We start from the raw sequence: 12,916 nt of genomic DNA on the forward strand, positions 1-12,916 counted from the left end.
ACCTTAAAGAACAGTAAGATAAGTAAAATAAAAAAAAAATTATATGTATATTAAAAAAAAAATATATTCTCGGGTTGGTGCTGCTGAACTACTAGGAGCAGCACAGTAGCACACCAGTCGCACTCCGCAACACAGCTAGACTAATAGCACTTGGCTGTTAAAGTAGCAAAGTAAAACAACAAAAAAGAAAATAAAAGCAGTCCTTACAAGGACTATTGGGTTATTACAGCAGTCAGCAGATGAGATCAGAAGAGATCAGTGCCCACAGCAGGCAGCTACATACAGAGCACTGCAGTAGAAGGTAGATTACTAGCCAGCAAAGCTACCCTAAAATGTCCCTCAAATCCCTGCAGACTTCTGTCCCTCCAATACAGAGCAGTATCAAGTAGATTACTAGCCAGCAAACTTACTATCAACTGTCCCTCAAATCAGTGAAATCACTAGCAGCTCTCTCCCTACACTAGCTCTTCCAAGCACACACAGGCAGAATGAAAAAACGCTGCAGGGCTTCAGTTTATATATGGAAGGGGAGTGGTCCAGGGGGTGTGGGGGTGGTCCAGGAGGGAGAGCTTCCTGATTGGCTGCCATGTATCTGCTGGTCTGGGGTGAGAGGTAAAAAAAAGCGCCAGGTAAGGCGAATGCAAAATGGCGAACGTCGCGCGACGTTCGCGAACATTCGGCGAGCGCGAACAGCCGATGTTCGCGCGAACAAGTTCGCCGGCGAACAGTCCGCGACATCCCTAGGCAAGAGGCGAGTATAGGCCACACAGTTGTAAGAGATCACTGGAAGTAATACCTGCCTTGAGTCAGTGGTACTAAAAGGTGGGTTCCTTTAGCATGTGGCGCCTAGGGAACTAGGGAATCACTTATGCTGTTATTCTGCACCAGAAGTGATTTGATTTATTCACGAATATGCTATTTAATATGTTCCTTTAATGATACTTGAATTCTCAGGGAAAATGCAGAATTTTGACTAAAGTAACCACTTATGTGTGTTTCAGCCCTTTGCTTATTCACTTAACTTTATAGATGTGCCTTAAGGTCTTTTAATTATTATTGGTAACAAAGATGGGATACACTGTAAGGACCAAATTTATTTTATGAGCTGTGCAATAGATTTGATACAGGTGCAATTTTATATATATTGTGGTGTCACAATATATATATATATATATATATATATATATATATATATATATATATATATATATATATATTGTACAAGCCGGACGGGATTTATAGTGGATGGCAGATATGTATCCCCGGTTTTTAGGTTCTGAGCCATCCATTTAAGAATGTTCCCTTTAAGAAACACCAGAGGGTTAAGCAGCCAGAAGGTGGGCTGGACAGCCAAGGGGTGTTTAAGGGAATCAGCAGCAGGTGTGCAGGGTGTGAGAGAAGGAGCTGCACAGGAGGGCTGGGCTGTTGGGTTGGAATGGCTGTATTTTCAGAGACCTGTGGGGCCTGATAGCCAGGTGGATATTTTCCTGGTGTTTTCCCCACAGACCAAGGCTGGATAGTACCTTGGGGGTACTGGAAACTTAAAAACGCTGAAGTAAGCTATTTTGTTTATTGCTGGACTTTGTGTTGCTGAATGAAGCTGTTTCTTTCTGTTACATTTTGACTGCTGCTGGAAGCTCTTTGTTTTCAAAATAAACGGACTGTTTTTCTTTTCACCTTGGAGTGGCCTGCATTTATGCTAACAATCCCGCTGTGATCCCCCCAAACTTCACAACTGGTGCTCGGATGCGGGCAGGCACTACCAAAGAAAAAAAAAAAGGAAACGTTTTTTTTTCTGAAAACTGACATTTAAAGAGACAGTAACCTATTTTTGCTAAAGATGGAGGAACTGTTGCAGCAAATGTCTCGCGCTACAGTGCAGCTTCAGCAGAGCATGGTCGTGCAGCAACAGGCTACAGAGGTGCAGCAACAGGCTACAGAGGTGCAGCAGCAGGCTATAGAGGCCCAGCAAAAGAGCCTGGAGGCTCAAGTATTGGCTTTGCGAGAGTCTGTAAATTTACAAGTAACTGCCTTACACGAAGCTACCATTAACCACCAGCACTCCACAGATGCTCAATTATTGGCGTTGCGAGAGTCTGCAACTTCACAGGCAACTGCCTTACAAGAGGCTACAATTAATCAAGCCAAGGTGTTGGCTGAGGCTGTCCAGCAATTTGCTCCTGGACGGGAGTCCATTGTCATGGCCCAGGGGAACCCGGTAACCACCCGGGCAAGTCATTTTCTCCAAAAGCTGAGTCCCACGGATGATGTGGAGGCCTTTCTTACCACCTTTGAGAGGACTGCAGAGCGAGAAGGGTGGCCCCGAGATAAATGGGCCGGCCTAATAGCTCCATTTCTGTCTGGCGATCCACAAAAGGCGTATTACGATCTTAACCCAGATGACGCCATGAATTATGATCGGCTAAAAGCAGAGATCCTGGCCCGCCTAGGGGTAACCACTGCAGTAAGAGCTCAGAGGGTACACAAGTGGAAGTATCAAACTAAACTACCGCCTAGATCACAGATGCATGACCTTATCCATTTGGTTACCAAGTGGCTGCAACCCGAGGATCTGAATGGACCCCAAATTGTGGAGCGGGTTGTGACAGATCGTTATCTTCGGTCCCTCCCTGTTGACCTGCAGCGTTGGGTGAGTCATGGGGACCCCAAAACTGCGGATCAGCTGGTCGAAATGGTTGAGAGGTACACGGCTACCGAGGAACTACTTGCTCCCACCGGTCATCGACCGTTCACCAGCTCACGTCCAGAGAAATCTACGCCAGCCCGGAAAAGTTCCCCGCAGAGTCCTGGGCTCAGTGTGAAAGAAAGTGGAGACGTTTCACCCCCTGCCCGACAAGGGGTACCCACAGATACCTCTTCACCCTGGAAGGGGGGGGAATGTGCAATGTTGGAGGTGTCAAACCTGGGGCCACACTAGAGCACAATGCCTATTGAAGGATGAGCCCATGGAGTGTGGGGCTCTCCAGCAACTGTCCTGTTATGCCCACAAAGTTTGCACTGCATGCCCTGACTCAGTTGAGGGGCAGTTTGAGTGCACTGTCTACATTAATCAGGTTCCAGTCAAGGCTCTCTTGGATTCGGGGAGCATGGTGACCCTGGTATTGGACAGTGTTATTGGCAAATTTGAACCAGTGTCCAAGTCACTCCGGGTAATTTGCATTCACGGAGATACCCGGTCTTACCCGCTAGTCCCAGTGACCATCACTGTTGATGGGGAATCCGTGGTGCATGAGGTGGCAGTGGTGAGTAAACTGCTACACCCCGTTATTGTGGGGCGTGACTTTCCAAAGTTCTGGGAATTATGGGACAGTATGGAGAAGAAAACCACTGACTTGAGGGTGGGTTCCCAAAACCCAAGGGGTTCTGAAAATGATATAATGCATGAATGTAAAAATGATATTGTGTCACAGCCCCAAACTCTGGAAAAGGGTAATAAGGTAATTGAGGATCCTGGCCAGAGGCCCGAGCCGTCCTCTGAGGGGGGGATTTCTTCCCATTACAGGTAATGCTTGGGGAGGATGATGAGGATGATTCATTAAGCCCCGTATCTCCTGATATAGATGTGTCAAGGGGAGCCTTTAGCACTGCCCAGATGCAGGATCCTACCTTGGTTAATGCCCGAGAACAAGTGGTTGTGATAAATGGGGTTTCCCAAGAACCAGGTGCAGAGAAGCGTTGGCCGCACTTCGCTGTAAATGGCGATCTACTCTATAGAGTCACCAAGGTCCGTGAGGAGGTGGTGGAACAACTGTTAGTTCCAAAGCCATACAGACGAATGGTACTTGACCTGGCGCATGATGATGCACTGGGTGGACACTTGGGGGCAGAGAAGACCGAAGCAAGAATCACAGACCGTTTTTTCTGGCCAGGTTTAAAATCCGAGGTAAAAACTTTCTGTGCATCCTGTCCCACCTGCCAGTTAACGGCTCCGGCTTCTCATTTTCGCAGCCCCTTGGTGCCTTTACCCATTATTGAAGTACCATTCGAACGTATAGCAATGGACTTGGTAGGCCCCCCTGGTAAAATCTTCCCGAGGGCATCAGTATATCTTGGTAATCCTTGATTATGCCACCCGATACCCGGAAGCTATTCCCTTAAGGAATGCCACATCTAAAGCCATTGCCCATGAGCTGTTTCTGATGTTTTCAAGGACAGGGTTTCCCAAGGAGATACTTACTGACCAGGGTACCCCATTTATGTCAAAGGTGATGTCAGGTGTGTGCAAATTGTTCCAGATAAAGCAGTTACGTACGTCTGTCTACCATCCTCAGACAGATGGCTTAGTGGAACGGTTTAATAAGACCTTAAAAACCATGCTTAAGCGAGTGGTACAAAAAGATGGTAAGGATTGGGATTGTCTGTTACCTGCTCTTTTATTCGCAATTCGGGAGGTGCCTCAGGCATCCACAGGGTTCTCTCCCTTTGAGTTAGTGTACAGGCGCAGGCCAAGGGGACTGCTTGATATTGTAAAGGAGGCTTGGGAGAGTGAAGCTACACCCCACAAAAGTGTTTTGGAGTATATCTCTAAAATGAGGGAAAGGATCGCTGGAGTGATGCCACTGGTTAAGGAACACTTGCAAAGTGCCCAAGAAGCTCAGCGCCGGGTATACAACCGGTCCGCTAAGGTGAGGCAATTTCAGGTGGGAGATAGAGTAGCAGTGTTAATCCCCACTGTAGAGAGCAAATTCTTGGCCAGATGGCAGGGCCCATTTGAAATTGTAGAAAAAGTGAGTGAGGTAAACTATAAGGTTCACCAACCTGGTAAGAGAAAGCCCTACCAAATCTATCACATCAATTTGTTAAAGCATTGGAAGGATAGAGAACCAGTTTCAGCACTGGCTAGTGGGAAACTTGAGTCTCAGGTAGGTGCTGACAATGTCCTGGTAGCTACAGCATTGTCAAAAGCCCAGACCCAGCAAGTTAGGGAGTTTCTGCAGAGAAACAAAGATATTTTCTCTGATTTGCCTGGGATCGCTAATGTCATAGAGCATGACGTAATTACAGAGCCGGGAGTAAAGGTGTGTCTCAAACCTTACCGCATTCCAGAAGCTCGCCGGAAGGCTGTCTCAGAGGAGGTAAAAAAAATGCTGGAGTTAGGGGTTATTGAAGAATCACAGAGTGAATGGTCAAGCCCCATTGTGTTGGTACCCAAGCCCAACGGTACTCTGCGATTCTGCAATGATTTCAGAAAACTCAATGAAATTTCCAAATTTGATGCCTATCCTATGCCCCGGGTAGATGAACTTATAGAGAGGTTAGGTCCTGCCCGTTATATTACCACTTTAGACCTCACCAAGGGGTACTGGCAAATACCCCTAACCCAGACGGCAAAAGAGAAAACAGCATTCTCCACTCCAGATGGCCATTTTCAATATAAAAGAATGCCCTTTGGTTTACAAACTGCCCCAGCTACGTTTCAAAGGGCAATGGACAAGCTTTTGAGGTCCCATCAGAGGTACACATCCGTTTACCTGGATGACATTGTCATCTTTAGTAGGGACTGGGAGTCCCATTTACCTAAAGTCCAGGCAGTTCTTGACTCCCTGAGAAATGGTGGGTTCACAGTGAATCCTGAAAAGTGTGCCATAGGGATGGAAGAGGCAAGATACCTTGGGTACATTGTAGGTAGAGGGCTAGTAAAACCCCAGCTAAATAAGGTAGATGCTGTCCAGAACTGGCCCCGCCCTAAAACAAAGAAACAGGTACGAGCATTCCTGGGAATGATTGGGTACTACCGTAGGTTTGTCCCCAACTTTGCCACAGTAGCAACCCCATTGACTGACCTGACCAAAGGTCGAAAGTCAGTCATAGTTGAGTGGAACATGGATGCTGAAAAGGCATTCCTCGAACTCAAGTCCGCTCTTTGTCAGCACCCCATTTTGGTGGCACCAGATTTCTCAAAGGAATTTATTGTTCAGACGGATGCTTCAGACGTAGGTCTGGGAGCTGTCCTATCACAGGTCATTAATGGGGAAGAGCATCCCGTAGTGTTTCTCAGTAGAAAGCTGACTGCAGCGGAGAAAAACTATGCAATAGTTGAGCGAGAATGCCTAGCCATTAAATGGGCCTTGGACTCCCTCCGTTATTACCTTTTAGGTAGGAGATTCCGTCTGATCTCTGATCATGCCCCACTCACCTGGATGAAACAGAAGAAAGGGGCAAACGCCAGGGTAACCCGATGGTTCCTGGCACTCCAGGAGTTCAAATATACTGTAGAGCACAGACCCGGGAAACAGCATATGAATGCGGATGCTCTGTCCCGAGTCCATTGTCTAGGCTCTACTAGTGCCTCCACCTCCCCTGGGTTGAGGCAGAGGGGGGGATATGTACAAGCCGGACGGGATTTATAGTGGATGGCAGATATGTATCCCCGGTTTTTAGGTTCTGAGCCATCCATTTAAGAATGTTCCCTTTAAGAAACACCAGAGGGTTAAGCAGCCAGAAGGTGGGCTGGACAGCCAAGGGGTGTTTAAGGGAATCAGCAGCAGGTGTGCAGGGTGTGAGAGAAGGAGCTGCACAGGAGGGCTGGGCTGTTGGGTTGGAATGGCTGTATTTTCAGAGACCTGTGGGGCCTGATAGCCAGGTGGATATTTTCCTGGTGTTTTCCCCACAGACCAAGGCTGGATAGTACCTTGGGGGTACTGGAAACTTAAAAACGCTGAAGTAAGCTATTTTGTTTATTGCTGGACTTTGTGTTGCTGAATGAAGCTGTTTCTTTCTGTTACATTTTGACTGCTGCTGGAAGCTCTTTGTTTTCAAAATAAACGGACTGTTTTTCTTTTCACCTTGGAGTGGCCTGCATTTATGCTAACAATCCCGCTGTGATCCCCCCAAACTTCACAATATATATATATATTGTGACACCACTGTCTTGGAGGAAAGTGCATTGAAAAGAGTGAATTTAAACTGCATGATGTGTTGCAGAGGGATACTCATCACAGGTAGGATTAATATTTCCTCTCAGCCAAGTAATCAAGTGGCAGCTGAAAGAGGAGCTTCCTGTGTGTGTTCCTACACCATAGAGCTCTCCAGATACCTCCAAGAGTGGAGGGAAGTATGGTGCTGCTGGAGGAGACCATGCCTGGCCGAGGGGGTCTTGCTGTCAGCAAGAGAGTTCCAGTGCGGAAAGCATTTTAGGACATCCTCAGGGGAAATCACTCTCCTGCATGCGATCTCCTAAAACAGAGGAATGCAGCATCGCCTGCTTTTTCTCTCACCCATTCTGGAAAGGCTGCAGTCGCACCTCCAACCTGGGTCCTCAGTCCTACCTCCTCAGCCTTCAGCCATCATCTCTTCCTCCTCATCCCTCCCTCCTCAGGCATCAGCCGTCAGCCCTCCCTCCTCGGTCCTCAGTACAAATGCTCTCTGTCCCCAGCCCTCCCTCCTCAGCCATCAGCCTGGCTGAGGTCTGAGGAGGGAGGGCTGAGGGCTGAAGGAGGGCAGAGGATGGAGAGCATTCATACTGAGTGCTGAAGAGGGAAGGATGAGGACCGAGGAGGGAGGGCTGAGGAATGAGCCACGAGGGGGGGGGGGACAGCATATGTGGACAGCACGGAGGTGTGACTGCAACTTCTTGGGATCAATGAATATAATAAGAGACAAGTCTGCATACTTATTCATTAGGAGAGCGCATGCAGGAGCATGTATTCTCCTGATGATGTCCTAAAATGCGTTCCATATTCCAGAGGCTGGTGAGCCTAAATCCCTGGTGGTGGAGGAAAGGTTAAGAGACTAGTGAGTCTGATATCCCTGGAGAGGAGAGTAAAAAGTGGCTAAATGAGAAGCCTGAATATTCCAGAGTGTGGAAACCAACCTGTATGATGAGAACCCCAGTATGGGGAAAAGTCTTTGACTGCATGCTGTTAAAACGCTGATGAATTATGGTCCTGTATACCAGTGACTTTGTTTTGGAAGACTTTTCTTAAATTAACCTTTGTTGTTACCTGAAGAGTAGACACAGTGTCCCTGTTCCTGCCTTGTTATCCTAGATTTCTTTAGTGAGGAGGGAGAATTGTCAAGTATAATTATTTGCTTATTTGCAGAAACTGCTGCACCAGGGATTGTTTTTTGTAGCCGAGGCTAAAAAGAATAAGTGAAAGGATTAGAAACAGAACATGTTCTGAAAAATACTGTCATGGGAAAAAACATTTGTTTCAAAATGAATCAGTTAATAGTGCTGCTCCAGCAGAATTCTGCACTGAAATCCATTTCTCAAAAGAGCAAACAGATTTTTTTATATTCAATTTTGAAATCTGACATGGGGCTAGACATATTGTCAATTTCCCAGCTGCCCCAAGTCATGTGACTTGTGCTCTGATAAATTTCAATCACTCTTTACTGCTGTACTGCAAGTTGTAGTGATATCACCCCCCTCCCTCCCCCCACCAGCAGCCAAACAAAAGAACAATGGGAAGGTAACCAGATAACAGCTCCCTAACACAAGATAACAGCTGCCTGGTAGATCTAAGAACAGTACTCAATAGTAAAAACCCATGTCTCACTGAGACACATTCAGTTACATTGAGAAGGAAAAACAGCAGCCTGCCAGAAAGCATTTCTCTCCTAAAGTGCAGGCACAAGTCACATGACCAGGGGCAGCTGGGAAATTGACAAAATGTCTAGCCCCATGTCAGATTTCAAAATTGAATATAAAAAAATCTGTTTGCTCTTTTGAGAAATGGATTTCAGTGCAGAATTCTGCTGGAGAAGCACTATTAACTGATGTGTTTTGAAAAAAACATGTTTTCTGATGACAGGATCCCTTTAAGGTGAAGAATGTTTACAGAAACTATATATATTTAGTAAGGATAATGGTAAATCCATATTGAGCATATTAGGTAAATTAGGTGCACTTTAAAGAATCATATAAATAAAAGATACTGTTATTAAAGTTTTATAGGGTGTCAAATGGTAGCTTTAAAATGAAAATCAATTAAAGTGAAGTGAATAAACTTTTAGAGATTTTGCAAACATGCTAACCAAGTTCACTGCCTTATCAAATGGAAGAGCGCTTAGGATTTTTATATGTAGATATCAAATTATACAACTGTGGGCATGATTAACATTCCATACAAGCTCATACGGAGTGGGACAGTTTAAAGGGATGTTAGCCAGAAGGGTGAAGAGTCTGAATGTTTTGTCTCCAGCATAAACTTCCATTATCTTTGTCATTTTCCATCATTCATGTCTAGTGAGTTCCCTCTTCTGACCATTTGGTGCATCTGCACAAAATAACTTTCCAGACCGTATTTGGCTGCTTTAATCCAGTTTAGCTGACTTACATATCAATTAATTAATGCATCACATAGAGTTAATCAAAATCTGAATCAGAGAGGTATATGATGCATAGAAAACATGAAAATAAAACTTTTAATTTGTCAATTAGAAATTATTCATGTAGGGCACTAACCACACGTTAAAAGCATTTAAAATCGACTATTCTCCATTCAAAATACTATTTGTGGACAAAACACTTTCACCAACTGCTTAGGACTAAGCTTCATTTTTTTTCTTTGCTAAATAAAGATGGGCGAATTAGGGGGTAAGTATAGGCCAACTTTACTGCAAAATGAGTGGTGGACCTGGTGCATATTCCTTTACCTTTTAATAAATTCTCACAGTGTTTGGCTAAATAGGGAAGTTATTGTTATTTATATAACCAATTTCATATATTTTAACAAATTAACAATGCAACATAGTTTTTTTTAACTGTTACATTGTGTAATAATGACTCAGCTATCAGGACATGTTTTTGTACATGTTTTCATAATATATTTCCCACTGTGCTTCTCTAGCACAGTAATATACAGCAGTTTCCTCTGGTTTCATTCCAGTGAGTTTTAAATAAACTTCTCCTTTATTTGTGTCTCTTGATACTGTGATGCGTCCCTGCAAAGACTGGGCATAGTGTGTGCCAGCATCAAACCATATCCCTCCCAGCCACTCCAGCCCTTTCCCCGCAGGCTGACGGACCCAGTGAACTCCATATACTTTGGATCTGTCAGTGAGGGAGGCTCCGGTCACTTTACAGGTCAACTGAAGAACCTCTGATGGCTTCACAGTGACAGCACCAGGCTGTGTCAGGGAGATCTGACATGTCACACCTACATATAATAAAGGAAAGTTTTAAAGTTGGCAAATTATTACACAATTAATATATCATTTAAAATACAACTCACACTGAAACAAAGACAACACAGGTATTAAATACAGGAGATTCTTCATATTTATCATGGTCTCTGTTTCTCCTGCTGCAACAGTGAGGTGACTATTTCTACTCATAGTATTTAACAGGAAGTTCCTTGATAATTTACATACATTAAGTATAAGCAAAGAAAGCAGGCAAATATATACAGCAACTGACATATTGAGCACGTCCAGGCCCCACAGTGTATTGCATGAAAAATCCCATTAATTTAAGATACAGGTAGGGGACCTGTTATTCAGAATACCTTGGACCTGGGTTTTCCGGATAAGAAATCTTTCCGTAATTTGGACCTTCATTCCACAAGTCTACTATAAAATCACATAAACATTAAATAAACTCAACACGATTGCTTTGCCTCTAAAAGTGATTAATTATATCTTAGTTTGGATAAAATACAAGGCATAGTTTTATTATTAATGAGAAAAAGGAAATCATTTTTAAAATCTATATAATTGAGTATATGGGAAAAGGCCTTTCCATAGTTTGGAGCTTTCTGGATAATGGATTTCCAGATAATGGATCCCATAACTGTACTTGCATCAACACAAACTCCTTGCACTTCTTTATAGTTGTGCACAGTTCTGTTGTCTTCCTCTTGTATGAAATCAAGAACTGTTGCACTTAATGATGATAGGGAACCCTGAAGCTTCCCAACCTCCTGACCTGGCAGTAACTTCAGGCTTCCCACAGCAATCAGTATCAATAGATGCAAGCCAAACATGCCAAAAGAGTCAGGCATATGTGTTACTCTCATGGCAAATACTGGAAATGGCATTCATCAGTCTACAGACGTAATGCATTTTGTATGTAAAATCTACTGACATTGCGTTCGGAAGTGCACTTTGCACAGTCACCTGCAGTAAATGAATGACTGTTCATATGTCAATAGTAGAACAGTAATTCTTATTGTTTTAATATATTGTAATGGTGGTGATTAATATTTAGTGCCTGTACTCCAGGTACATATTCTACTCAATAGTTCTCAAAAGTAATTATTGCAGTTCAATCAGTTTTTGTCACGCTTTTCCTGGGGAGATGTCGTGGAGTACCAAGACGTTGGGAGCCTGAAGACTGGGTTACACGGGTGTAACCATACACAGCATTACAGAGATCCAAGTTCATGATAACGATGAAATAATATTTAATAAACTTAGAAGATTACAACTCACGGTGCTCACAATGTATATACAAAATTGTAGTAGAAAGCAGCAGGCAGGGACACAGTCCAGAAACAGGCCAAAGAGTAAAGGCAGGCGGCAGACAAACAAAGTCGAGGAACAGGGCAAGAGTCAGAACCGAGGAATCCACAAACAGAGCAAGGAGGGGCACCAGGGTACAGGAACAAGGCAGGAGTTTGGAACAGGGCGGGTCACAGGAACTTGGAACTAGGAACTTGGAATAGGATCAGACAAATATAGGCACATCAAGGTCACGGGAACAGCTTAATGAACAAGCACTGGGCCGAGGTCAATGGCAGGCTTATAAAGGGTCAGGATTGGATCATGAGAAACAGATGGGGATAATGAGATTGGTGGAGAGATAAAGTAGACAACTGGAGAATATCAGTAACACAAATAAAGAACAAAACTACACAAAGAACCTCCAGTGGCATGAAAGGTAAGTGCACAGGTAACCTAGCACAAAGTCCAGAGTTCAAAACCCAGCATGTCCTGACAGTTTTGAGTAGTAGTTCCATTGCTTCATTAATCACACTATAAACCCCTCTCTTCTCAACTTAAAAAATGAGGGTGTGAGATCCCATTAAAAAAAATAATAGGGACCGTTTTCTTTTCTGTGGCTGTGCTGTGTGCTTTGTGCTGGATAAAAACTGGCACAAGGTGTACATCGTCGTATCCTCTATGAGGCACCTGAATGAGGCACAAGTTAGAACATGGGAAGGGGCATGTGTGGGAATTTGCTTCTTCTCTCCCACTAGACTAAATGCAGCTAGTACTGTATTCACAGGGCACCTACAGGTCTCTGTATCTATGACAACTCCAAAATGCAGAAAGTCAGCATGCAAAATGTAAAAAATGGCAGGCTGCAGACTTTTATTTGCACTTTTCCAATTGCTTTCTTTATTGTAAATGATGGGGCACATTTACTAAGCTTGAGTGAAGGATTCGAAGTAACAAAACTTTGAATTTCAAAGGTTTTTTTTTGGGTACTTCGACCATCGAATAGGCTACTTCGACCTTCGACCTCGATTCGAATGATTCAAACTAAAAATCATTCGACTATTCGACCATTCGATAGACTAAGTACTGTCTCTTACTTCGAGGGTCGAATATCGAGGGTTAATTAACCCTCGATATTCGACCCTTAGTAAATGTGCCCCGATGTGTTTGCAACAAAGGCCACATTAAAAACAACAAAAGGCTAATTTACACACACAGGGAGTCATTTATAAAGTGTGCACAGCGCATATTTATTCGCAAATGCTTGTATTGCCTGTGTTTTTTCCTGAACACTAATATATTGCACTGCTCTGCCGTTTTTTGTGAATTTGCATTGTAAATAAATTTTCGCAAATGGCACACAAGTAAGACGGGTGTTTGCATGAGTGTACCCACTGTGTAAGGTAGTTGTGCACGAAAATAACATTGACAGTAACTCAAATTACCAATTTGAGAAACTGTTCTGCGAAAATGTTTTCTCTGCCAACAAGTTGTGGTGTAATTCAAATGC

The 12,916-nt window shown here is 43.9% G+C and overlaps 1 protein-coding gene and 2 gene segments (V, D, J or C); all 3 read right to left on the minus strand.

Moving 5' to 3' along the window:
* The window catches only part of LOC101027262 (uncharacterized), an 834,796-nt gene that overhangs the window by 438,187 nt on the left and 383,693 nt on the right, over nucleotides 1–12,916 (minus strand).
* LOC108714884 overlaps nucleotides 1–12,916 on the minus strand; it is a 540,168-nt gene that overhangs the window by 374,713 nt on the left and 152,539 nt on the right.
* Nucleotides 9,745–10,274, minus strand: LOC108714885. The segment is given in 2 exon segments: nucleotides 9,745–10,124; nucleotides 10,200–10,274. Coding segments are annotated over 2 exon segments (420 nt in total).

The sequence above is a fragment of the Xenopus laevis genome, chromosome 1L (genome assembly GCF_017654675.1).
Source record: "Xenopus laevis strain J_2021 chromosome 1L, Xenopus_laevis_v10.1, whole genome shotgun sequence".
NCBI lineage: Eukaryota > Metazoa > Chordata > Amphibia > Anura > Pipidae > Xenopus > Xenopus laevis.